The sequence below is a fragment of the Ascidia mentula genome, chromosome 8 (assembly GCF_947561715.1).
Source record: "Ascidia mentula chromosome 8, kaAscMent1.1, whole genome shotgun sequence".
In the NCBI taxonomy this organism is placed as follows: Eukaryota; Metazoa; Chordata; class Ascidiacea; order Phlebobranchia; family Ascidiidae; genus Ascidia; species Ascidia mentula.
The window spans coordinates 5,642,885-5,667,573 of NC_138573.1; the positions used below are offsets into that span (position 1 = coordinate 5,642,885).

The following is a 24,689-nucleotide window of genomic DNA, read 5'->3' on the forward strand; positions in this document are numbered from 1 at the left end:
GTTTTTTGTTTCATTATTTTATGTCTTATATTTCAGTCTGTGTCATGTGACCTGTTTTAGGGCTTTATAGAGGTACTGAATGAAGTGTGATTCAAAGTGCTTCCTTGGACTGATATAGGTGTACACAAAGCCATCTCAAGACGCATATGCTTGTTGCCTTCAAAGTTGCCAAGCATGGTGATAATGTGCCCTTTCATTGATAAAGATACAGTTTTCTTTACACTTTTAATCACTTGCAACAGTGAATAACTCCCAACTATTATTATTATTATCCTTATGATTGTTGACTGATGTTGTGGTTTCATTATTAAGTATATGTCTTCAATTAAACCACTACTACAAAAGTTCTTGTGTATTTGCAAGTATTGATTATAAGTATTAAGTTTTTGCTTGTGAATTTCAGTCCAAACGTGTAGAATTAATTCCACTGAAAAATCGCTACCCTTGTGTGTGTATACAGTGTGCCCACTTAAAATTTTGTCTATACTGTGATATATTTGTAGCAAAATATACTGATACGGTATGTGTTGTTTCCCAGAGAGATGTATGCTTTGTGTTTCTGGTTGTTCTACACAGAGTTACAAAATGACTGATGACAGTGCATTACTTACTTCGCTAGTTTTGTTGTCAACAATGAAAAAAATAATAACTGCATGAGAAACATAACAACCTTTATTCATAATACATTTTTTGGTAGCCTACCTAGGCCTGTATCATCTGTAAAATAAGATAGTTCAAGTACATACGCCACCTTTTTCAAAAACCATTTCACTCTCGCGTCATGCGCATAAGCCCAAATGAATGAAAATATAGGACATTTACAGTCCTGAGTAGGCCTTTAGGATTTTTAGAGCTGCTGTAGCCTACACCTCTATTCTAACATGTGCAAGTAACCACTAAAAAGCGCAACTTCCAGTTATAATCCCGACTCCATCATTATGTGTATGGAGCCTTCGGGTAACTTAAGTTTGTCCATTTCTATCAAAAGAAACGTTGTGTGAACCAAGTTAGCGTTTTTGTTTTGCTGTGTCTGTTATCTGCGGTTATGGGCACAAAATACGACCTGTTGCAACCAACCTCCCAATGTCATTACCAGTTGCGATCCTGTGACAGACGAAACATTTCGAAATACAAACTTGCCAATATTTTTTAAAAATAATGTAGCGGTAAAAGCGCCAAAATTCATTTTCTGTTGCGTGGGGCGATGTTTCAAACCAAGAACTTTTACGCGCTCAACCCCACATGCCATTGAATATTTTTTCGAGAAATGTGTTTTCTATTTTGTCCCAATCGGCGTCATATGTGAGTCACGTGATTCATGCTTCTTGGCGTGGTTATCATCAAGCGGGACGAGGGTTCTTTTTCATTTCGGAAACACAAAAAATGAGCGGATATTTTGTGCATGGTGGAACCCAGTATCCGTGAGTTAAGCGAATTTATATGTATTAGTCAGTTAAACGTAACACTTTATGTAAACTGTATGTTGTATGCATGGAGTAACAAGATTGTCTGACATAGACTTTTAGCATTGATCAAATATGTGTTTTATATAACTGTAGGTATGGACAATCACCGCAGTCCCAACAGGGCAATGCTGGAAATTCTGCCTCACCATCAAATGTATGTGGTTTGTTTATAGGATATGTGTGAAATTAGAAGATAAAAAGTGATTTTGCACATAGCAATTCAAGTAGGATAAGATGACTTTTTTTTAGAATTCCTTTTTTGCCAACAACAGCTTCTCAGGACACCAATCTTCCAATGGTATTTTTGCTTGTTATGAGCAGTTCGTTTTTTAGATTTTTTATATTATACTTTTATTTTATCTACAGACAGTTTTTCTCAACAATCCAACAACACCAACTACTTCAATCAAACATCTACCATAGGATCTACAGGATTCTCCACTCCGTAAGTTGGAAAAAGAACTTAATTTTATTAAATTGTGGGATTTAAATTAAAAATGCTATTGTTTGACAATGCTTCTCTTTCTATGAGTAACTATAACAGTGATCATATTAGACAGTTCTGTAAAGGTTTACTAAGTTTAAACAAATGACTTCCTCCTTAAAAAATGTGTCATGAGTTCACACAAGTAAAATCTCCCAGGCATGCCACTCAAGTAAAAGGGCTCCTGTAAAGAAAAAAACATCTCCTTTTGTCACAAAAACATCTTTTTTATCAGGTTCACATCTTCATACAACAATGCAGATTCCTCCAACACTGGTTTTGCAAATAATAACAGGAATTCTTCCATGTCCAACTTTGGAGGCGGTAGCAACAACAACAACTTTGGAAACCAAGGCTCACATTCCATGCATTCAGGTGGTGGTGGCTTCTCAGGTGGAAGTGGATATGGTGGTATGTAAATGTCATTGTGGCTGCATGTAGTGCCAGCAAAAACTGTTGTTTTGTGTTTTATAGGCCCAAAAAACTCCAATTATGGGTACAATTTTTCCGGCAGTAAGACTTCATATGGTAAGCACATCTATTGCAAAATACTTTTCATTCGGTGTCATGCTTTTATTTGCAGTTACACATACACAGTTATTTTTATAACCATTATATGCCGATTCAAAGTTTTGCAGTTGAAACTAAAATTCCCTTGAAACTTGGTCATCATTTATTAACGAAAGCATTTAGCAATTAACTTTTTTTCCCAAATCATTCTTGTGTTATTCAAGATTGCTTCTGCTTGCAATGATGTTTATATATCTGTCAATCCCCTGAAAATGTTTGGAGAAATTTTACCACTGAGCAAGCACCTGTCCAATAAATGATATTTCATAACCGTATGCATTTTTACGATTCAACCATGACAAGCAGTTTTGTTTTGAAATAGGAGGTCCCTACAGTGGCGGGGGCTCCTTCGACCAGTTTCAGCATACCCAGTCGTCTTACGAAAAAGCACTTTACAATGCTGCCAACCAATACTATGGCAACAAACGAGGAAGGGGCAGAGGTGCTGGTGGAGGTGGAGGAGGAAGAGGTCGTGGATCAACAGGAGGAGCAGGGAGAGGAGGAGGGTTTGGAGTCCAGGGATCAACTGCAGGAAAAACTACTTTTCAACAAGTACAAATACCTAAATGTGTTGATTGACTTTTTCAATGAGGATTGAGATATTTGAGTTTGCACTAACTAAGCCGGCCTGTGCTTGTTGTTCTGTGAAGTGGGGGCGACGTACGGTGCATTACATTGAATGGATGTGGCAGTATTATGAAATGCTCATTGTTATGTGAGCTTGTTGCTGTTTTCCACACAGTTTTTTAAACTACAAAATAATGATATATTTTTGCTTCTATGGCATATTCATTTTTGATGGATTCTTTTAAACTGTTTCAGAACACTGGTCCAAAAGCAATCAAAGCCACAGAGATCAAAGCTTACTTGTATGCATGGTGCGGTCAGAGAAAACTAAAACCAGAATATGAGATTACTCCCAAAGGACAACCACCACATGTTCTGTTCTCATGCAGGGTAATGCCTTATTTATTGGAGCGTTCTGCAATGCAACATGTATGCGATGATGCTAAACAAATATCTGTCAATCCACAGAATCATTTGTGTTGATAATCATTATACTGAGCATAATACATGTACCATATTTGTACCATATGCTGTTTGCTTTTACTTAATGCACCTTTTATGTACTTTAGCTGCACATCAGTGGTTTAGACTATGTTGCTGAAGTAGACGCTCAAAGCAAGCGGGACTCTCAAACAAAGGCCGCTTGGGACTTTTGTGAAAATCTAGTAAAAGTTGGCTACATGAAGGCTTCAGAACTTCCCCCAAAGCCGGTAATGCTTCTTTTTCATATAGGCTGCTATTGTTGTGGTAAAGCTTTGTTGTTTCTACTGCAGTAAATATCAGCCTAAAACATGTGTTTTTGTTACTGAAAATGCAATGCTATTTTTTTCCAGATGGAACCAACACCCAAGTCACAGATTGCTTCAGTGACATCGACTGGTGAGACACAACCAGAAAGTGAGGAACAGGTGTGTGGCAGGGTATATAAACTTTAAACTATAAAATTACAAATCATATTTTTTACCAGATTGAGAAAAATGGTGCTTGGACACTTACCAACTGCAGGCAGCGTCTCAATCAGTTTTGCCAACGGGAACACATGAGTCCTGACTTCAAACACGATACCACTGGACCCGAACATGCCCGAATTTTTATTTGCCATCTTCAAATTAACGTCAAGTCTCTGGATCAAGGTGCAACATTATTGTGTGCAGTTTTGTGGATAAAAAGGCATGGGAGTTTTAACTTCATCAACGTTTCTAGAGTTTACTGCCAAAGAGCGAGGCAGCAACAAGAAACAGGCAACCGCAGTCTGTGCCCTCTCGATGGTCCGCCAACTGTTTGCTGCGGGTCTGATAGAAAAGTTTGGTGACCCCATTAAACATGTTACTAAAGGCAGCTTGTTGGGAAGCAAGCAACATGCAGTTGATTCAACTGGATCTACTCCTGTTCCCAGCACAGTAGTTGGCCAAAAGCGCAAAGCTGATGACAAGGAGGTATACTATTTTAACCTGTTATGTAACACTGTGAAATACATAATTTATAATTTTTGTCAATTAGGCCAATGATGAAGACATTGATGAGAATGGTAACTGGACAGTGGACAACTGCCGACAGCGTCTTAACCAGTTTTGTCAAGTGCATAACATTCCTTGTGATGTTATTTATGCCGAAGAAGGGGCTCCTGGAAGCAGAGTGTGTATTTCTGTCAAAGTGATTTTAAAATTTAAATGTATTAAATTTAATAAATAACGTGGCCTTCTGACATTGCATTTGTGTCAGTTTTACGTGCTAGCCAGTGAGATAATACAGCGTGGAAATCAACCACATCTTCACTTCATACATGTTTTAAATTCTAGACATACACAGCTTCACTGAATCTTAAAGTGAAACAGGAGGACAAGTTGGACGAAAAGAATCTGAAGGCTGTTTCGACGGCAAACACCAAAAAGGCTGCAGCACAAGGCTGTGCATTGCAACTCCTTTCACAACTTTACAAGCTCACACTGGTTGAAGCAAACTCTGGCGGTGGTGTGGCATCTGGCAAAAAGAAACCTAATAAAGTCAGACCTCTGGTAAACATTTTTTTTGTGTAGAGGTTTACGTGCATACCTGCTGATTGCCCTTGCCACATATTGGCATGGTTTAGGCAAATGTGCTAAAACAAATGACAGAAATGTGTAATTGCCATGCATGCTAATGCATTGGTGATATAAGGGATCTGTCATACATTTTCATAGGGAGAAAAATAAGACTATGAGTCGTGTATTACAGAAGAAATTCTTTAAATTGGTTAAACACCGCTATAAGACAAATAGTAACTCAAAACATTACTTTATTCAGATGGAATCATCACCATATCCAAACTATGGGTTTCCTTCTTATGGTGTAAGTAGTCTAACCTAGAACCCAGATACAGTTTAAAGTGAAACGAAACCATGTCTGCTTTACAATGCAGCACTCTGGCTTCCCGATGGGTCCACCAATGTTCGGTCAGAACATTATGCGAAGAACACCAATCCAGGATGTGCATCTTACTGAAAAGCACAAGATGATATACCCATCCGAATATGATCTGCAAAAAATTCAGCACACAGTTCGCACAATTGAGGTTGCACTCAAGGAAGTGTCTGAAAAACTCTTTGAACCCATTGTAATGGAAAATGTGACAATAAAACCTGACCCAGATGCCGAAATGTAAGGTTCCGACAGTGAGAAAACACTATAAAGTATTCTGATTTGTCTTAATTGAAACTTGCATTTCCAGGACAAAGAAACCAAAGCTGCAGGGTATAATGAGAGTGGGATCACTGGCCAAAGGGCTTTTGTTGAGGGGTGAAACTGATGTGAGCCTAGTGTTGCTGTGTGAGGATTCCCCTACCGCTAAACTGCTTGCCCAAGTTGCTCAAACTCTACCAAAATATTTTCCGGTACACAAAATTGATCACTATGTGTGTGGACTGGGATTCAATGAACTTTCATTGCCACTACGGCAAAAAAAATGTTTTGTTATATCTGTTATTTCAATGAAACATTCTGGGAAATAATGCTGGCAATTTTGAGCACTATTTTTAACTTAAATTTAATTTTATGCATAACAGCAAAAGCTCTGTGCTCTTTTAATTCCACACCAAATATTTTTCCTCTAAAACTTAAACAAACTAACAGACATGTGGCGTGGAGGATAATCTATCCCTTGAAACTGTGACGAAGGACGCTGTTATCATTGTGCAAAACACCATCATAAAAACCGAAGAACAACCCAGTCTAACTGTCACTGTGACTATTCATCTAACATCACCTGTTGTGCGAACTCCGCGAGAAGGTACGCTGACGTCACATTAATGTATGTTCACATAGCAACGGTTGAATAATGTTAAATTAAACTGTGGTGGGATACGAGAGGCTTTTTCTGTAAAGTGTTGTATGTTTTTGTTTCTGTTAAATGTGAACAAGTTTACTTGCACGTAGCTTAACGTATAAACCTAACATACCTACATTAGTGGCTCTCTCATCCCCCCACAACTATTCAACCTTGGCCTTGTTTTTTCTTTTCCTAATCGGCGACATTTTGCCGTCGTCACTGCTCCCTGTGGCATCGACACCGCGGCACGGGCACACGCAACACGCCGACACGTTGCGCGTTTGTGTGTACTCGTCGTCGGACAGAAGCGGCCAAGGATCCGCCCGGCTCCCTCGCCAAGGATAAATGCCTCAACGCACTCGCCGAGCTGCGTCATGCCAAGTGGTTCCAGGTTCGGGCAAGCAAGAACGTTTTCTTCATGGCGTTGGTTGTTTGTCGCCGTTTTGCTTGCTTTGTATTGATTCGGCGCGATTTTGTCGTAGCGCAAGACCTGGTGATTAGATAATGGTGATTGCGTTCTCGTTTTTGTAAATGTAGCCTGACATTGGTGAAAAGCTCTTGTTTTTTGTGATAGGGAGTTGTTAAAATGTCTTAGGATTTGCGCTACGATTACTGATTACGCCGCAATTTAAAGCTTTCATTCGCACTTTCAGTTTCGTTTACACACTCACCCTAATGCACCATGTCTTACATATTGTTTTACGCAGGCTTGTGCAAACGCGATTCCCTCATGCGTAATTGTCATTCGAATTCTTATGGACATCAAACGACGGGATTCAAAATGGGACTCGCTTTCTGATTGGGTGAGTTGCATGGACATTGTAACATACCGCATGGTTTTGCATCCTTGACACAAGCTTGGTCCAATTACGGCCAGCAGTAAGTGGCAAAGATGCTAGAGTAATTTGACGGAAATGTGTAATTGGCCGGCACACAGTTGCAGGTCGATATAAGGGATCTGTCAGACATTTGCTAAAACCTTTTAGTTTTACTCATTCGTGTAAATGTTCTGCAATTGATAACGGACTTTTAAAGTCTAGTGGTCTTTTGATCGTTTCAGGCGATTGAGCTAATTGTGGAAAAGGCGTTGAGAACAAGTCCTGTGCCCATATCTCTCGGGAGTTCATTTCTTCGCGTGTTGGAATGCATCAGTTCCGGAATTTTACTGCCAAGTAAGTAAACATTGCATTGATCCCCCAAATCCCGATGTAATTGGAGAGAAATCGCATTCTACTATTTTTGTTCTCTTTTGCAGCTGGTCGAGGCATCGCGGATCCGTGTGAGCGGGAGGAAGTTGACGTCACTGCGAATCTGACCAATCAGGACCGAGAAAACGTGACTGAAGCTGCACAGGTTTGTGTTTGCAAAACGGCTCCGGGCGGTTTGTGTGAATTTACAAACCCAACTTGTTTGTTAGAATGCGCTGCGTCTCTTTTCCTACCGACAGCCAGAAAAGGTCCTTGGAATGGATCCGCTCGCCAATCAAGATTGGACGTCGAAAAGAGACTAAAAGCGGGCATGTCAGCCAAAGCCACTGTCGCGTGACATTGTTTTCGTGCAAAACTTTTTTATTTCATTCGTTTTAACTACTTAAATAATCGTAAGGCTCAGCGGCACAAAAACGCGCAACGACAATAAAAAAAGAAATTGTAATACCACTGGACCAGCCCAGGCGGACGCTGTGCTCGAAAACAGTGTACAGTTGATGTGTTACGCGTCGTTGTGAAGCAACAATAAATACATAAACGTGAAGCTGTGTTGCGGTATTTGGCGACGTTATGTTCGATGGATCGGACTTTTTCAGTTCATCTGGGGGCAGTTCGCAGCAGTTGCTATCTGTATTGAGCGCCACTGCCGAGAGACCTAGAACTGCAGAACAATGACCCAATGGCATGGAAGTGGATATATGCGTGACAGGCTCTCTCCTATATTTAGTTACTTGAGTTGCTCGTAATATCGATGTAATAACTAAAATCCTATCAATGTTTTTGCAATTATGTATGTAGACTACAAAAAAAGCTCCAGGCAGAAAAACATAATTTACAGAAAGTACCAAAAGCCAACGATGAAACACGAACCTGTTGTGCGACTTGGAGCCGTTATGGTTCGACTGGTACTTGATTCCCGCCAGTTGGTTGTACAGAGCTCCATGTGTTAGCGAGTGGTGGTTCGTCTTTTCCTTGGTTTGGTTTCGTTTTTGAACTGATTAAACGTGAAACATTCATGAAAAAAAGCCACGTCTGGCGACAAATACCAGGTTGTTACAATAACAAAACGAGCAACTCGAGAATGTTTTCCACCAGTGTAGATTCTACAGTCAAAAACCGCCAAACAAATTTTTTCGCAAAACCAAATATAGGACTTAAAAAGTGCAAACTTTGGACAAGATAAGTAAGAGTTTTCATAACTTACCTTTGCCACCATATTCATCGTAATGTCCAGGTGCATATGAGATGGATTGCCGTTCGTTGCCGATTGACATATGAGTAACTTTGATGGGACCCGCCCTGTTGTGGGGGGTGATACCGGGCAGAATGGATTCTGACACAATCGGCTGAAGAGAAAATGTAAGCCTTATTGTCTGGTGATTTTTTTTAGATACTGTGCTCGCAAACAATTTTTGTCATATCAAGATTTATATTCTGTTAAGTCACGATTATAGTCTGCCGGACGGATTTATTGTTGTGTATAAGCTGCAGACAGATGGCCACTGTTTCGACCTAAAAGGTCTCATCAGTGCAGCTGGTGTGACTATAAGACGACTTTGCTGACCAAACGGCCAAGCAAAGACTTCCACTTTGTGGTGACTATACAATCACCGTCATCCGTTGGGCACCAAACTAGGTGCAACCTTACGGAGAAAACAAGGTGGAAACACTACGGCCAAGCAAATTCAACCAATAGTGCCGTCAGGCCCCGTGTCACAATAATCATATGATAAGCAATGTGGATCCAATAATATTGTTGTTTCAGCGATGTACATTTCGGGAAAATCATTTCTACAATAAGTTGATATTTAGCGTTTTCACACATTTTTCACACTCTACAATATCAAATCCATGACTCTACACAGTTAAACCAGTCCAATAACTCTAAATAATGCACGTAACATTTCCAAATACCAAGAAAATCTGAGCTCAATACCTGTTGGTCCATAAAGTAAAGCTCTGCTTTTGTTCTTTCTTCCGGCGTCACCGGAATACCGTCTATCATCTGCAGGTTTGGTTGTTGGTATACTAGCATCGGACGATGGAGAAGACGTCGCGATACCGCGTTGCCGATAACCGATATCTCGATCAAATTGGGAAGCGATTCAAGTTTTTCCAGCTCCATCATATCCTGCAAGACGCAAAAAAATTAGAAAAATGGTTGGGGGTTCTCCCTTAGCAGAGGCGCTTCATCGCTACATTTGCAAACAATTATTTGGTTTACAATGTTAAACACTGAGGACTAAATCAGTTTTCTTGCCTGTATTCTGTTCATGCCCAAGTAGAGGCGCTGTAGATTTTCAAGGTGATGAAAGTTGCTCAAATCCCTCAGCCGGTTTTCCTCCAAGTGAAGTTCCTACAAATGCCACCCCATTAATAATCACTAAATACCCCAAACGCGTTATTTTAAAATTCTATGAAATTTAAGCTATAGCACGGCGTCTATTGTATAGAGATTTTCGCGCAATGGTAAATGTATCGTGTCATTCACTGTCTAACTGAACGCTGCTCACCTGCAAGTTCCATTGACTGGCGAAGGAGGTCTCGGTAACAAGTTTTAATTTGTTGCGATCCAAGACCAGTTCGCGTAGTTCGTGGAGGCCTTCGATACCTTCCACCTTGGTCACCTCATTTCCTGCAGCAATTTGTATTATGTACGTCAGGTCCAACGTCATGTAACTTTTAAAATCCCTTTTTTAACCTTGCATGAAGAGGGCTTTTAGGTTAGAAAGGCGGCTCAGCTGTAAGGCGGCCATATTGCTGATGCGGTTGTAGCCCAGGTGCAGCACCTCGAGATTTTCCATAATCGGCGCCAAATTCTCTGACGTCATCAGCTCAGAGGCCACTTGGTGACTCACTGAGTACTGAGAACGGATCTATACACAAGGGAAACTAACTTAAAACAGTCGACTGCGGTGCGAGAGCAGTGGGAAATGGACGCAAACCGGTTCGAACCTGTTGTTTTTGGTTTCGTGGCCTGGGAACGACACATTCGATGTGATTGTGATTCAGGCAAAGAACACGCAAATGACGCAGATTGATGAGACCACTGAAGGACGTCAGACTGTTGTGTTCCAAGTTCACGCTGCACGGCGACAAAGGATTTTTGCAGGTTTTTTTTATTAGAAATTTAATGATATTCTCTAAAGTTTTATTATTATAGGCTGGGCAATTTCAAAAAATGGTAGGAACCCGAGTAATTCGGTAGGGTCCACTTTAAAGTGTCGCTTGTATACATCACTAGATGTAAAAAAGACCCAGATACCTGCGAAGGTTTTTAAAGACGTCGCCACCACCGATGTCCACTGTTCTCACAGAGGCGTTCGGAAAATCGAGCTCCCGAACTTCGTGGAAATTAGCGTGGCCGATTCTCTCCGCTACGAAGTCGTTCGTCAACCTGTTTTGCAACGGATTTAAGTAGTTCAAACTCCAAGCAGTATTGTGTTGGAAAATTGTTCCAAAACAAATAGTATCACCGCACCTTCCGCCGAAAGCATCCTTGGCCGATCCCTCCTCCGATATTTCAATTGCGTTTCCATCTAGTGCTTTCAGGTATGGAAGGTGGTAGATGATAAACAAACGATAGTTCTCTGACTGCACAACCGGGTTGCCATAGAGATCCAAGATCACGAGTGACGTCAATCCCTGTTGAACGCAAAATGGTCGCAATAAATAGGACAAAAATGGAAATACTTTTATCAAAGCGATATTTTTTTTCAAAGTTAAACAAGAAAGAAGTATTTTTACCTTCAAGTGGAAAATCTCCCTAATGTTGGTGACACGATTATTTCCGAGGTACAACTCCACCAGCGAACTCATGTTATCCAATCCTTTGAAGGAGGATATCCTGAACGATACAAAGCAAGTCTTTACCTGACCGTATGGTTTGCAAAGTCGTATGCAGCTCACAGAAATAATATAAAGGAAGTTTGTGAAACGTTACTTCAATAAGGTTAACATCAGGTGACTTTTTTTGAAGTTGGAGACATATAAAATGTGCAGTTTAATGAGGGAAGGTGGAAATTGTTGCAGCCATTGGCAAATACTGGACATTTTTCCCGTAATATAAGCGAGAACTGTTCGATTCTATTCTATACGCTTGACAAGTGCACTGACAACTGGAAAAGAAGGAAGTTTAACCTTGCCTGCATTGGTCCACATTTAAGGACCGGGGTAAGCAATAATAAAAGAAAGATAATGGTTGATTTGTTTGAAAATTGGTGCCCATCGTTACAATCGAGAAAAGAGGCCACTATGAAACTAAACACTTCCACGACCGGAAATTTGTACCTATTGTTTTCAAGGGATAGGAAAAGCAGCGACGACATTTTCTCCAATCCGACGTTTTCTAGTGTGGAGAGGTAGTTGCTGGTTAGATCCACTCTCCGCAGTTTAGATAACTTTGACATACCTGAAAGGCAGAGTTTTGAGCTGATGTTTGTTAGAAGTCTATGTATATACATATATGCTTGTTGACGTATTTGCGAACAAATGCGCCATAGTAAGAATCCGTTTGAACTGGGCACTGCTTTGTAATCGTTATGGGTTATTCAACAGCGACCGACTGAATTTGATTTTGTTCTTCTATTCTACGGAACAGACAAGTTCTTTTCACTAAACGTGGCCGATCTCTTCATGTGACTTCATAATTTGGTTGTTGTGTCGTATTTGGTTTGTTTGTTAGCTCGAATCGAAGAAATAACTTGTAAAAAAGGGCTGAGTTTCGGTGGAACTTTGGGCGGTGTTTAAAATTTATCTCCTATAGTGAACGTCCGGTGATAATTCACACTTTTAACTTTTTCGAAACACAATAAGCGAAACGCAAAGAACAAAACTGTATTTTCGGAGAATAAAAACACATGCACGAGATTCCTTACCGTCGAGTTTGTAAATGCAATTATCCTGCAGCGAAAGTTCCTCTAATTGAGTGCACCCCTCCAATCCATCCAACTTGGTGATGCAGTTTCTGTTAAAAGACGCCCATCTGAGCCGTTCCAATTTTTCCAAACCCGCCAACTTTCCAATGAACTGACCGTCGAGGTTTAATGACGTCACCTGCAAATAGATCGTTGGAAATACCAAAATTTCTGTTGGGATATAATACAATATTAAACCAACAGACTATATTATACACTAAAATCGTAATTTAAAAAATTATCATGTAGCACTTACCTTGCTCATCCAGCTGCTATCCTTAATGTCTGGTTTGTTTTTGCTTAGTTGACTGAGGATTTGTGCCGGTGAAAGAAGACTTAGTGTGTTCGGAATATCGACGTCTGTACGTGAGTGGGTTGAAAGCGATGCCTTCAAACAAAGGGGGTTTGTCGGGTAAAAATGTAACGAATTTTAAACCACGGTTTTTCAAACTGGGGCGGAGAAAAAAAAGTCAAATTTGATGCATTTTTTACTCTACACGTTGATTGGGCGGGAAAAACTATGTGACATAAGACTTGGGCTTCGAAAAAAGCATTGAAAACCTTGCTCCTATAATACTTCGTCTCATCGAAAATTAGAACCCTTCACAAAAGTCTCCTGGATTGTTCTGGCTTCCACGAATCATACTTTTTTTAAAAAAAGGCTAGCAAGATAGAATTCGTAGGACAATCTTGGAGGCTAATACCTGCGTTATCCTCGTGCCTGAAACTAGCCTCAGTGCAGCCGCAGCATCGGTTTCTGTAACTGCCGTGCTGTTCAGTGACGTCAGAGTCTTTAATCGACCAATCACGCGGAGGAAAAGGTATTCAGCCTGCAACGAAGAGTTGCCGTTCATATTTGCAATGCCTTCCGCACTACACACACCTTTATCCATGGGTTGTTTCTTAGATCGAGCGTCGTGAGTACTGGGGTGTGCTTACGAAGAACCGTTAGATCGTCGCGGAGGCTGGTCAACTGATTCCAGCTTAAGTTCAGATCGCGCAACTTCGACATTCCCTATAGTATGGAGTATGGAGTATTAAACAGGAGGCTTGTTGCTGGAACTGCCTATCAAAACGCAACTAAAACACAATCACAATAGTAATGCCCATTCCTAACTCTGCAAAAGCGGCGTGAATTATTCAACAGATTTCAAAATTATTAGAAGGTGAACCAGGCCCAATTTGTATTATGTACGTCAGGTCCAATGTCATATAATGTTTAAAATGCTTTTTTGAACCTTGCATGAAGAGGGCTTTTAGGTAGAAATAGGGCAAAAATAGTCTAGCGGGGTCCATAAATATCAAGGTGGCCATGAATATCATTATTTGGTTGACAAATCCAAAAAAGTTTAGAGAATCCCACCAAAAATGAATGAGCACCAAAGCAGTAACGTAAATATCTACTCCGTTTTTTACTAAAGCCGTAGTGCTTTGCCTACATCTAGAAAACTAACCCTCATGCCCTCCAAGGAACTGATCTTGTTGAAGCTCGAATCGACCTTCTCCAGCTGGGTCATATGAGCTATATCCTCAAGCCGGGTAAGTTCGTTAAAGCTTACCACCAAATGCTTGAGTTGGGATAGAGAGTTGATCCCTTTCAGACGACCAAGCCCGTTGCCGTGGAGATTTAACACCTAGCAACGGTAAAATTAAGCTTTTTGTTTTGCATAACACTGTAGCGGGTTAATGTGAAAATACGTAGGCTTATTTTGTAAATAACACAGAAATCATGTATTTTTATTGGAGATTTCAGCTATAGCATATGATCATTATGTCCACCACAAAACACCGCATTTATGAGATTGGTCACATATCGAAGAAAAGTTTTCAACTGAAACCTCGAACCTACTTCAAAACGACATGAACAGTTTTCAAGAGCACAAAAGACGAAAAACTATGTAAGCATTCTAACAGCGTACCGTTATTTGGGAAACAGTCATCGCCCTTCCCAGTTTCAGCAGCAATTCCTCGGAAAGTGCAACCAACCGCGGTCGAGGTCGCACGTCAGGCTTCAGACTTTCGGCTCGCGCGTCCGCCGCTTTCTCGTTCGCAAAAAGTGACGTCATGTCGCTGGAGGGCGTCGCGAGGACCGAGCTGGAGCCGGGCGACCCAGCGCTCATCCACTCGCCGACGCGCAATTGGAAAGGTGACGAGGGTTTCTGTCGATTAACGGAAAAATATGGTTGGAGTTTGTAAAGCTTTGGTCGCAAATAGGTATCACAAAATTTACCAGTTGCCAAAGCTGCCTACACACGCCGAAACGTATACTTATTCCAGCGGGGAACAATCCAGCCAGCATTTTTACGGAAACCGGGGATGTACAATTTAAATCGGAATGCGTGTTAAAGCACTTTGTTCTACACCCCTTTATTGTGTTATGATGCACCCTCTACTAAACCTTTCGATTAACACCAATTTGAACTCAAAGATTTCGGCAACTATTTAAAAATCAAGTAATAAAAGATTCGCCCACCTTGGCAAAATACTCGAAGTCGATTATATATTCGGGAAGAATCAGTTCACGGTCGAAGATGAACCACTCGCACTGTCGGGTGCTGCACTCACAGTCTTCTGTAAATAACACCCAATCTGTTCGTTTCAACACATTTTCAAACAACTCAAAAAATTTGATACCTTTGGAGCTTGGGACAGAGGACGACGCGTTCGAGTCTCTTCTAGGTCTGTACACGCTGTCGATTTTGTAATACCTGTCGGTAGTTATTCTGCGGATATACACGTATAGGGGTTTGAGTCACGCTAACTACAATTGAGGTCAAAAACGCAGTGTTTTTCTTACTTGGCGTTTCCCTGGGCCGGGGCGCTCTTTCCTATGTACACTTTGGAAACGATCACTTGCCCTGCGCAAAAGTGAAACGATTTTACTCAGTGATAGTGCACCGTTTAATATAAATACATCATAGTAACAAACACTGTGGGCACATGGTCAAAACTTCAAAGCTACAACAACAACGGACAAGGCACAAACCCACCGTATCTGAAAGGACACGGGTCCGGGTACTGACTTCCTCTAGACTCTTGCAGCAAGTGATCCAAACGCGGCTTCTCGCATATGAAAAGGCTGTTTGATAAAGGAACCGGTCCGTCCTGCAACAATATTTGTATTTTAAGTAAAACCATACAAAGGTTTAGATACTGTTCCAAATGTTTGTGTAAATAGTTTACCTCGTTGTTTGATTTAAGGAATCCCCTTTGCACTATTTTGTGGAGCTCTTGTTTTGCCGCCGGCTGCTTTGGGTTCCATACGTAGAAAAGATAATCCACCAGCTTTTTATAATTTCTATAAAATAAACGTTTTTGAGTTATCAAGCCACAACCAATTTGGACGAAGTGTGAAGCCAGTCTGTTGAGAGTGCTTTTTACCAAAGATAAACGACCACCAAGCGGTTAGGTGAATTCAATTCTGTCACAAACTTGCAAAGTGAGGAAATTAGGACAAAAAATCATACAGAACAGACGTCAAATAACCTATTGTATTTGGTATACGGTTGCAGTATTTGTCAAATGGTTTCTTACTTATTATTGGGAACCCCGCTGTCGTTGCTCCCGATGGAGTGAACTTTGTCGTCGAAGCGAGCGCGTAGAACACGGTTGTGAACTCTCGTTATCCCGTGCATTTTTATTCCGGTCACGTTGTACGACTGTTAAACGCAAATAAGAGCCATTACATCCAAAGCAGTGGTAGAAGCTATCTTAACAGATATAAACAAGGTATCTTGACCAACAAATTTTAGATAACTTTTAGGGAGGTTGGTTGAGCAGATTTTTGAGCAGTTTTTCAGGAGTCAAAATCTTAATGCAGCTCAACGACACTTGAATAGTTAACAAAAGAAACCTTAAAGTCCCATGCACAGAATCGTGAGAGGACGAGGTCGTGACAAGTGGTGTACCAGACGTCGGAAGGTAATCCCTGTTCAAACCTAACATTACCACCACTCTCCAGTTCTTCAGTGAGGCGGTTTGTGGAGACGGACGCCAGACTGTTCAGCAGGTCTACCGACTGGTTGTAGTACGCAGTTATCCTGTGGTAATTCGCATTTTTATGCAAAAGTAACTCGAGATTAGCTCCTATATAAATCAGGCCTCATTTAATGTATATATTTCTTAAGATAGAAATACGTTTAAACACTCAGATGGTTTTAGTAGTACATACTCTTCGGTTTTGGATTTCCAAGAAGAAATCCTGTTTTTGAGTGCTTGTAATTTGTTTAGCACCATTTCAGAATTGGATTTTTCTGGCGAATCGTTATCTGCGTTGTCATTGTCGGCATCTTCCGCATTTTCATTTCTTTCAGCATTTTTCTGTACAAAGCAAAACACGTTACATCGACAAAATTAGATTTTTATTTTCCAGTACCTGCTCGGTATATTCACGCTCTGCTTCTTCTTCTTCCGATTCTGTACCTTCTGCGGCGTCGCTTTGTTGCTGTTGCTCCATCTAAATAGGAGGACATAGCGACATTAGCCTGTGTGTGTGTGTGTGTATAGTGTGAACCTTATACTTTCTAGTCCCTAAGGCTCCTTTCAATGTAAGTAACTTACGGATTTTAGAGCAAAATGAAGTGAACGTAATCTTTCTTCAGGAACTTGTAGCAGCAGTCGTTTTTCTTTGTTAAGGCGATTCAGCAGACTGGTTAAATTGCGACGGACAGTTTTCATTCTCATGTTATAATACATCTTCTTTTTTGTTACTGTTGCCTGGAAAAACAACCTGATTAATAAGGGATCCAGCCTGAAAAATGCTGTGTGCTAAATTTGGACTTTTTTTAACAACAAAATAAAAACAAATCATTTGCAAACACAATTCCTTACCCAGTTATATACAAGTTTTAATTGAAATTAGTAAAACTGGCCACAAACCTCAGCTAACTCCCTCATTTGAGAGCTTGAGACATCAAACGTATCCAGCCTTTCCAATGATGGCAGGTGATACAAAACATGAGTGGAGTAATTGCACAAAAGACACACAGGATTGTTTTGATAAAGGGGATCCTATTCATGAATTGGATGTCACAATACAAGCAGTTTTTTTTACAAACAATAAGCTTCCAGAACCACTATGCATTTTTTAAACACAATCTCAGGAACTTGATTTTGTGATCCTTTTTACTTTGCCATTTTTTAACAAACGACTTTACAAAAAATTTTTTTCTGGTAATACAGACATTGATGTAGACCAATTCAATAACACAAACTTAACAAGTATTCAATCCCTTTTTGGAAATCTCATTTTTTGTTTATCTTTATTAAAAATTTGTTGAAAACTGTACATTCTCCAAAGATCCCTACATACCTTTAGACTCAGGTCTTTCAGTTTTGAAACCCGCGCTAAATTGGTAAGATCCTTTAACAATGATAATTTATTGCCACTTAAATTTAAAGTTTCAAGTCGATGCAAAAGATCAAGAGAAGAACCTAAATGCAAAATACCACAGTAACTGACTGATATGTACATTTAATCTGATTAAAAAAATAACAGAACTAACCTATGAGCTCAATGGAATTTCCAGCAACATTTAACACTTTGAGCCATTTTAAAGTGTTCATGCCCTAGGAGAAGTATACAAAGTTATTTGGAGTGATACTTGTATTATAACAAAAAAACAACGCTAATGCACACACCTCAATTGTAGAAATTTTGTTTCTGGACAAATCCAGTATGTCTAAGTTGTGAAGATGAGATATATTTTCTATTTTTGTCAGCAGGTTGCAGTAAAGGTACAATTTGTTCAGCCTTTTGTTCTTTTCCAAGCCTTGGATGACCTGCAACAATGAATGAACTTTAGTGCAAATTTGTACAACAGACACAACAAACTACAATTAAATTAAATTTCAACCACATTTCAAAGTTTGTTTACAAAAAATGAAGCTAATGCACTGGTACAGTTGCGTAATATGTTACTATAACAACAGTAATTTTATGGCAAAAAAATGCTTTAGAAAGCAAATTTAGGAAACGCTATATACCTTTAACTTGCATTCACAAATCCACAATTCTCTAAGTTCTGTACAGTGTCCTAAACTTTCAATTCGTTCTATTGTTTGCCCAACAATTACTAAAGTTGTCAAGTGAGGAAAGTGTTGAAGGCCAACCATGCTTGGATAACCAGAAAAAAACATCTCCAGCATTTTAATGCATGGGCCTGTGCTTTCAAGTTGGGCATGCTGGATTCCATTGCTAATGCACTAAAATAAGATAAACAAACTACTTAATGAACTAAACAGTATACATTCTGTGATCTAACAGGCATTTCCAGGACAACACTGAGACAGATTTATTGCGATACTTGTGGTATATGGTCCAAGATATAGGCCATATCAAACTTTTTTACATTTTATATAAAATAGATGTACTGGAGTTTGTTTCATACTAAATTTTCTGTTTGTCGAATTACTCACGAAGCACCTTTTATCGTATTTTTTAAAATTAAACACACTAACCAATTCTTTAGTGACAGACTCCTGTTTGTCCAAGGGTAACGAGCTATCGCCCATGTTACCGATCGTTGGTGGCATCAAATAGTTTTCCAAACTATAACATGAGGTTCCCTTTCAAAATTAAAACTTCACAGTGTAACTTTAAATTCTTAGGGTGCGTACACAGCATATCCGACCTAATTTGCTTTGCAACAAAGTTTACTGACTGCAAAAGCTGCCAAGAACCCCAAGCGACATCCATAGTTACAGAAAAACGAGAGTTCAATAATCCAGACCGCCTAGGGCAGAGTTTCTTAACCTTTTTTGGTTCACGAACCCCTAAAACATTCTTTGAAAAGCTATGGACCCCTTTGCAAGAAACTCATTGCAAATGTCTAAAAATTTAAATTCGTGGACAGCGAAACCTTATGGACAGAGGAAAATACGTGGATTCTTGGAATAATTGTATTTCGTTTCATGGACCCCTCCATGAATCTTCTCGGACCCCTTGGGGGTTCATGGACCCCAGGTTAAGAACCCCTGGCCTAGGGTTTCCCACTTTCAATTTAAACGACCGCATAGCTTGACCAACTCGGGACATTGAAACAAACAAAGATTCCGCCGGCGCAAAGCATGAGTGTGGACCCGGCCTTCTATGTGCATCAAGTTTGGCGAAAACTTTGGGACCTGGTTTAGTAGTAGCCTATTTTCCGTATTTTTTGGTGCCAACTTAAGTGGGTAGCCGAAATCACCAGCAATGTGTTCTTTCAAAAAATCTCTGTACGGCACGTCACTTATCATTAAACTTTGACTAACTACACATGAATAAAATCCTATTTATTTTCGTTATTATGTTGCGTTAAGGCCCGTTTACACTACAGACGATTCCGTGTTTGTTTTATTGTGCGCGTGTGCTGAGTTGTGCTGGGATTGGATGTGCCGGTCTGTGCTAGGATGTGCTCGCTTTTGCTCGACGAGCATAAATTCGGGCACAGTTGGGCACATTTCGGCACACATTGATGCGAAAGTGCAGCGCGACTGCCTAAACATGTAGGACATATATTATTTTAGTGGTGGTTATGTGATGTGACCGCGTTTGACATGTGAGCGATTGTTTTGAGCGTATGAAATGGTGCCGTAGCTGCATTACAAAGCGGTATGTGGAATGGCGTCTCAGCGGGATGCTGCTGTGGAAAACCATTGTCCTGGTTCAATTATACCATCTTTGTTTTCATAATGTGTGGTGTTTGGTTCAATAAACTGTAGTGTTACCTTGCGTCGTAAAAAATTATGTAAAACAGTACATGTCTTAACTATGTAAAACAGTACATGCCCCTTTGTTCATAAATATCTACAGCCAGTAGAAACAACTTCAATTTGTACTTATAATATCGCTGGCGAGGCAGAGAAATGCAAGGCAAGAGTGACATCCCTAAAAAATTATCAACGTAACTTGTCACTTGCACTTGTCGTGCTCGATTATTCCAGTAGTGTAAACACCGTGTGTGCCAGACTGTGCTGTGCCGTGCCAAACTGTGTTCGTGTGTAAACGGGCCTTTAGTTCAATTTTGGTGTCAGCGGAAGTCTAGCCATGAACGCTATCTACGTCGTCAAACGGCAAAAGCTCACTACGTTATTTATTTGTTGTTGACTCGCTTAGAAATATGTGAAACTGCCCTAAGTTTAAGTAACATTGCAAAACACCGGAATTACTCACAGAAAACATGTGTGCAAAAGGCAAACTCCTGCAGAGTACGGTGTAGCGTTTTGTGATGTATTTTTCGCGTTTTTAACTGCTGTAACCAACATTCAATCTAGCTTTCCGCCGCTACTTCATCCTTAAGATTTTATGTTATCTACGCTTGTTTTATGGCGCATTGTTACCCAGGCAACACGCCTTAAATGAGTCTATATATTGAACGCCTGAATTGCGAGGCGAATTTCGAATTGTATCAACGACCTTTTGTACTATCTCAATACCTTTACTGGATTTACTTGAACCGCCTTGTTGAAATTTGACATCTTTTTGTTGCGAGTATTCGACTTTTTTTAGCCCAGTAATTACTAATTGCACAGTGTTGAAGTCTTTTATGAGTCATTAGTTAGGTTTTGTGTCATGCCAGAGTTAATATATTATAAATTCTACAAGCATACATAGACCTAACGCAGGAAATCGTTAACCGCCGTTTTCAAATGAAAGAAACAAAGCCTTGCGCTTCGCTGTGCACTGGTGAGATATTATTTTTGTATTTCTCGGGCAGTCAAGCATACATATTTGCCGCTGTTCTGCAGCGCTGAACTGTAGGTCAGCAGTTAAGCCTACTGGTGAGTGTTCGCATATAGCAGCTCCAACGAGGTGCAAAATTGCATGTTAGATGGAAGCTATTTAGCAACTAATAAAGAAGAAAATACATGCACGTCGATCAATAATTTCATAAGTTTTGTTTTATATTGTTTCGGATAGAAATTTTAAAGTTAGTTGCTGTACGTTATTTGCTATAAGTGGTTTGCTGTAATTTGTACAGTTGTTTAGTTACATGTACTACAAAGTATATAACTCTATACATACGCAGTATTAGATGGTTAGCGTAAAATTGAATGTGGTCAAACATCGCTTACGATAGTTAAATTAAGTGTAGAATCATTGTGTTTATGCTGTTAAAAACCGGAAACCAATATTTGTATTGAATTATCTGTTGTAAAACCCATTAAAATCATGCCCCAGATGCCTTAAAAGGTCGTTGCAACGATCCTATAATTACCAAGCTGAAATATTGCTACGTCATTTCCATAAGGGCAAACGCCGAGTTGTGCTGTATGTTCGAAGCATGTGTGTGCAAGTAAATCCTGTTTCCCATATGTTAAGTGCTGGTTCATGATATAGTGTAAACTGTTTTCTCTTCTCTGGGAGATTGCCAAGTTGTAGTCCCAAGGCTAAACCTAAAGCGTTACCAATTGCGGCAAACGTTGTACCGTTTGCAATATAAAAGATTTCAACAAATATGCTGCGAATTTTTTGTTGACGATAGGCTTGTTTTTATGGCAAAGTGACAACACTAACAGGAACTAAACTATTTCCTGGGGTACTTGTTTTCTGTGCGTTTCTGAACATAGTACAATTGTAAACCAACCATACTAAGTAGGCCTGTTAGCGGATTTTGTAGGTCATTCATCCAGCATATCCCATATCCGTGTCCTGAGTATTTGTTTTGTGTTTTCGGAGAGGCAGATAGTTGTTTGTTTAATTAGCAACAAGCATGAAAATTTGCAAAATTCAAGTAAACTTGGATGGCAGCCTGTGTGAATTGCAGTGGACAGATGGACACGTGGGCAGGTATACATCCATAATTTGTTGTTAGCTGCAGCAAATGTGGTGGCGACAAAGCTGATCACGTCAAGTCAAAGAAAATGCATTGGAACATATATTGTTGTAGGTTTCACGCCAAATGGCTGCGTTTCAATTGCCGATGCAACAAATGCCTTTCTCCATTTCCTGGTGTGTACAAAATTAATATTCCATGGTTTCCTAAAACAATGCACATTGTGGAAGCATCAATAATTGGCAAGGGTAGGCAAGTATATATAACCTATGTTATTGTGTTGTTGTGTCAATAGTTGTTCCAGTATTATAGCGATCCGCGGTACATAAGCGTCAACAAAACTGTGTTTTGTTTTTACTTTTTGCGATGCAGGGTGTTTCAAAACAAAGGTTGCTTTAATACTCAAACAGAAAGTTTGTGGTCAGGTGTTGAGCTGTGCACAAAGTACGACGGCGACATTAATGTTGACCATGTTGGCATTCATTCCTCGGAGTGGCTGCGCTCAAAATGCTACTGCGATGAATGCCTTGAGGCAAAAACCATTCGTCGCGATGTCATCCAACGCTACGTCATCAGCGACGACTGCAAACACAAAAAAGTGCCAACGTTGGATTACAGCGAGATTGTGGACGACACCGATCGTGGTGTATTCAAGTAATATTTGAATTTTTACTACCCATAATGTTTAAATCTCTTCAAACCAAACACGATTTGAAAAAAAAAAATACCAAAGAGTCTGCTGTGCAGATATCCATTTTTGCCATTCTCTAATTCACAAAGTTTCTTTTCTAGTTTAACGCGAACAGTCGTGGAAGCGGGCCTTTGTCTTGTACAGAACGCTCCTTGCGAAATGGGTATGGTAGTTCAGGTATACATGCAGAGTTTGTTTAGTTGCTTCGAAGGTTTTCTACGATCTTATTGCTTTGTGTTGCAGTTTGCGAAAAAAATCGCCAACATTGATCCAAGCACTTACGGAGAGGTATACATTTATGTATGATAGTAAGCTGACTATTACTGAAACATGTGTTAATCATACTGTTTTGAGATTTTCGACGTGTTTGCTCGTGATTCGGAGAATATCGCCTACACTGACCTTGAACTGCCCCTTCACCAAGACCAAGTCCATTACGAAGCAGCTCCTGGCATACAAATGCTTCACGTCCTCAGGTGAGGTTTAGAATCAAGTGTTTATAGTTGGTCGGTTCTTATATACTCTGATGTTTCCTTTAATCGGTGTGGGTTTTTGCAGCGGTTTGCAAAATGTCAAAATTTCTTTTATTTCGTCTCATCTAAGAAACAATTTTTCGTTTCCTATTTACATTATACTGCAATATTATTTTAAACAATAAAAAAAAAATATTGAAAATTTGAATTAAGATTTGACGAATGCGTAACCGGCGGGGAGTCCATGCTGGTTGACATGTTCGAAGCGGTTGAAGTCCTCCGCGAAGAATCTTCGGCTGATTTCATGACCTTGGCTGAGGTCCCGGCAACTTTCATAACTGATTACGACACGCCACAAGCGGGAAGGTATTTCGAACACCAGAAGTATCACATTCAACTTGATTACTTTGGAAAGGTTGGAGACAGCATCGCTTATGATATATTTCCATGGAAATTTTTCAGTTTTTAATTTTGCTTTAAAAAAAAAATTTTAGATGACCATTATGTTGTAATTTAATCTCCACCTTCATTCAATTACAAAATGGGAAAGTTTTGATTGAAGTTTTCGGATATAGTAAACAACATATCGCGTCCAGACTTAGCGTATTGCCAATATGCCCTATAATGTGTTTAGGTTGTTGGTGTAAACTGGAATGCAGCTACGATATCCGCGCCCCAGGTGCGTGGAAAAGATGTTGAGAGATATTACAAAGCGTACGTAGCATTTTCCAACATCATAAGGAGGAAGAGCATACAGGTAAATTTTATTTTTATAAATTTATGATGTAAAAGTTTGTGTAGAAACTTATGATATGCAGAAGTTCCTTGACTGCAATACGCCCGAAAGACGCGTTCGTGATATTAGGGCGCCACTATAATATTCCAAGTCGTGGTAGTTTTGTAACCAACGCCTGATGCTTTTGCATATGCTTTGTGCAATGCAAATGTCTTTAAAGGTATCTCTTTATACACACAGTATCGATTTAAAATGAAACAAGGCGACTTGCTCGTGTTCAACAACAGGCGGATGACCCACGCGAGAGAAGCTTTCCAAACCAATGGAGGCGAACGTCACCTACAGGTTCGAGTTTTTGAAAAAACCTCAATCGGTGTTTATTGTCTTTTGATCATTGTTTTCTTTTGCCAGGGTACTTACCAGAAACTCGACGATTTTAAAAGCAAATACATTGTGCTTTGCCGCAAATTCGGATTAAAAGTGGAACCGCCAAAAATGGGAAACAACTCGTCGTTTTGA

General features: G+C 39.9%; 3 protein-coding genes across 6 annotated transcripts; 2 read left to right on the plus strand and 1 right to left on the minus strand.

Moving 5' to 3' along the window:
- The first annotated feature begins 1,338 nt into the window (after positions 1-1,338).
- LOC145910435 (uncharacterized) lies at positions 1,339-8,138 on the plus strand. 2 transcript variants are annotated; one of them, XM_082997561.1, is made up of 23 exons: positions 1,339-1,421; positions 1,560-1,620; positions 1,716-1,764; positions 1,833-1,911; positions 2,186-2,361; positions 2,425-2,478; positions 2,843-3,072; positions 3,343-3,477; positions 3,657-3,797; positions 3,921-3,995; positions 4,055-4,220; positions 4,291-4,523; positions 4,588-4,722; positions 4,887-5,102; positions 5,371-5,415; positions 5,486-5,724; positions 5,795-5,957; positions 6,196-6,352; positions 6,697-6,782; positions 7,099-7,194; positions 7,452-7,563; positions 7,647-7,744; positions 7,809-8,138. In XM_082997561.1, exons 1-23 carry the CDS (start codon positions 1,384-1,386, stop codon positions 7,899-7,901), a joined length of 2,877 nt encoding a protein of 958 aa, XP_082853687.1. In that variant the 5' UTR covers positions 1,339-1,383; the 3' UTR covers positions 7,902-8,138. The 2 variants fall into 2 exon arrangements, 1 of the variants encoding a protein (XP_082853687.1); XR_014403207.1 differs by lacking the exons at positions 6,697-6,782; positions 7,809-8,138 and having other exon boundaries at positions 7,647-7,675.
- On the minus strand, positions 8,118-19,191 carry LOC145910434 (leucine-rich repeat-containing protein 9-like). 3 transcript variants are annotated; one of them, XM_082997560.1, is made up of 34 exons: positions 18,975-19,191; positions 18,501-18,719; positions 18,156-18,296; positions 18,020-18,083; positions 17,827-17,948; positions 17,394-17,525; positions 17,076-17,231; positions 16,891-16,971; positions 16,687-16,835; positions 16,369-16,555; positions 16,050-16,174; positions 15,699-15,813; positions 15,506-15,620; positions 15,313-15,373; positions 15,150-15,238; positions 14,989-15,086; positions 14,435-14,674; positions 13,970-14,149; positions 13,399-13,530; positions 13,220-13,345; positions 12,772-12,903; positions 12,477-12,654; positions 11,890-12,010; positions 11,347-11,446; positions 11,081-11,244; positions 10,865-10,996; positions 10,555-10,684; positions 10,301-10,475; positions 10,113-10,234; positions 9,860-9,955; positions 9,536-9,730; positions 8,804-8,945; positions 8,470-8,593; positions 8,118-8,254 (listed from the first exon to the last, which is right to left on the minus strand). In XM_082997560.1, exons 1-34 carry the CDS (start codon positions 19,047-19,049, stop codon positions 8,224-8,226), a joined length of 4,449 nt encoding a protein of 1,482 aa, XP_082853686.1. In that variant the 5' UTR covers positions 19,050-19,191; the 3' UTR covers positions 8,118-8,223. The 3 variants fall into 3 exon arrangements, with proteins under 3 accessions (XP_082853686.1, XP_082853685.1, XP_082853684.1); XM_082997559.1 differs by having other exon boundaries at positions 8,126-8,260; positions 14,989-15,083; XM_082997558.1 differs by having other exon boundaries at positions 8,126-8,260.
- A 2,982-nt stretch (positions 19,192-22,173) lies between these two features.
- LOC145911370 (gamma-butyrobetaine dioxygenase-like) lies at positions 22,174-24,689 on the plus strand. Its single transcript, XM_082998691.1, has 10 exons — positions 22,174-22,284; positions 22,385-22,518; positions 22,696-22,924; positions 23,063-23,138; positions 23,205-23,249; positions 23,316-23,437; positions 23,648-23,849; positions 24,069-24,191; positions 24,411-24,515; positions 24,582-24,689. Exons 1-10 carry the CDS (start codon positions 22,208-22,210, stop codon positions 24,687-24,689), a joined length of 1,221 nt encoding a protein of 406 aa, XP_082854817.1. The 5' UTR covers positions 22,174-22,207.

Excerpts from the sequence above, each read along its gene's own strand:
- LOC145911370 (XM_082998691.1), top strand. The coding sequence starts at position 22,208 with ATGAAAATTTGCAAAATTCAAGTAAACTTGGATGGCAGCCTGTGTGAA. Across the intron at positions 23,850-24,068 it reads AACTTGATTACTTTGGAAAG|GTTGTTGGTGTAAACTGGAA; the intron begins GTTGGAGACAGC and ends TAATGTGTTTAG. Across the intron at positions 24,192-24,410 it reads TAAGGAGGAAGAGCATACAG|TATCGATTTAAAATGAAACA; the intron begins GTAAATTTTATT and ends TTATACACACAG.
- LOC145910434 (XM_082997558.1), bottom strand. The coding sequence starts at position 19,049 with ATGCCACCAACGATCGGTAACATGGGCGATAGCTCGTTACCCTTGGAC. Across the intron at positions 13,531-13,969 it reads GTTCCTTGGAGGGCATGAGG|GGAATGTCGAAGTTGCGCGA; the intron begins GTTAGTTTTCTA and ends TCCATACTATAG. Across the intron at positions 10,685-10,864 it reads GTCTTTAAAAACCTTCGCAG|CGTGAACTTGGAACACAACA; the intron begins GTATCTGGGTCT and ends GTCGCCGTGCAG.
- LOC145910435 (XM_082997561.1), top strand. The coding sequence starts at position 1,384 with ATGAGCGGATATTTTGTGCATGGTGGAACCCAGTATCC. Across the intron at positions 4,221-4,290 it reads CGTCAAGTCTCTGGATCAAG|AGTTTACTGCCAAAGAGCGA; the intron begins GTGCAACATTAT and ends CAACGTTTCTAG. Across the intron at positions 4,524-4,587 it reads GCAAAGCTGATGACAAGGAG|GCCAATGATGAAGACATTGA; the intron begins GTATACTATTTT and ends TTTGTCAATTAG.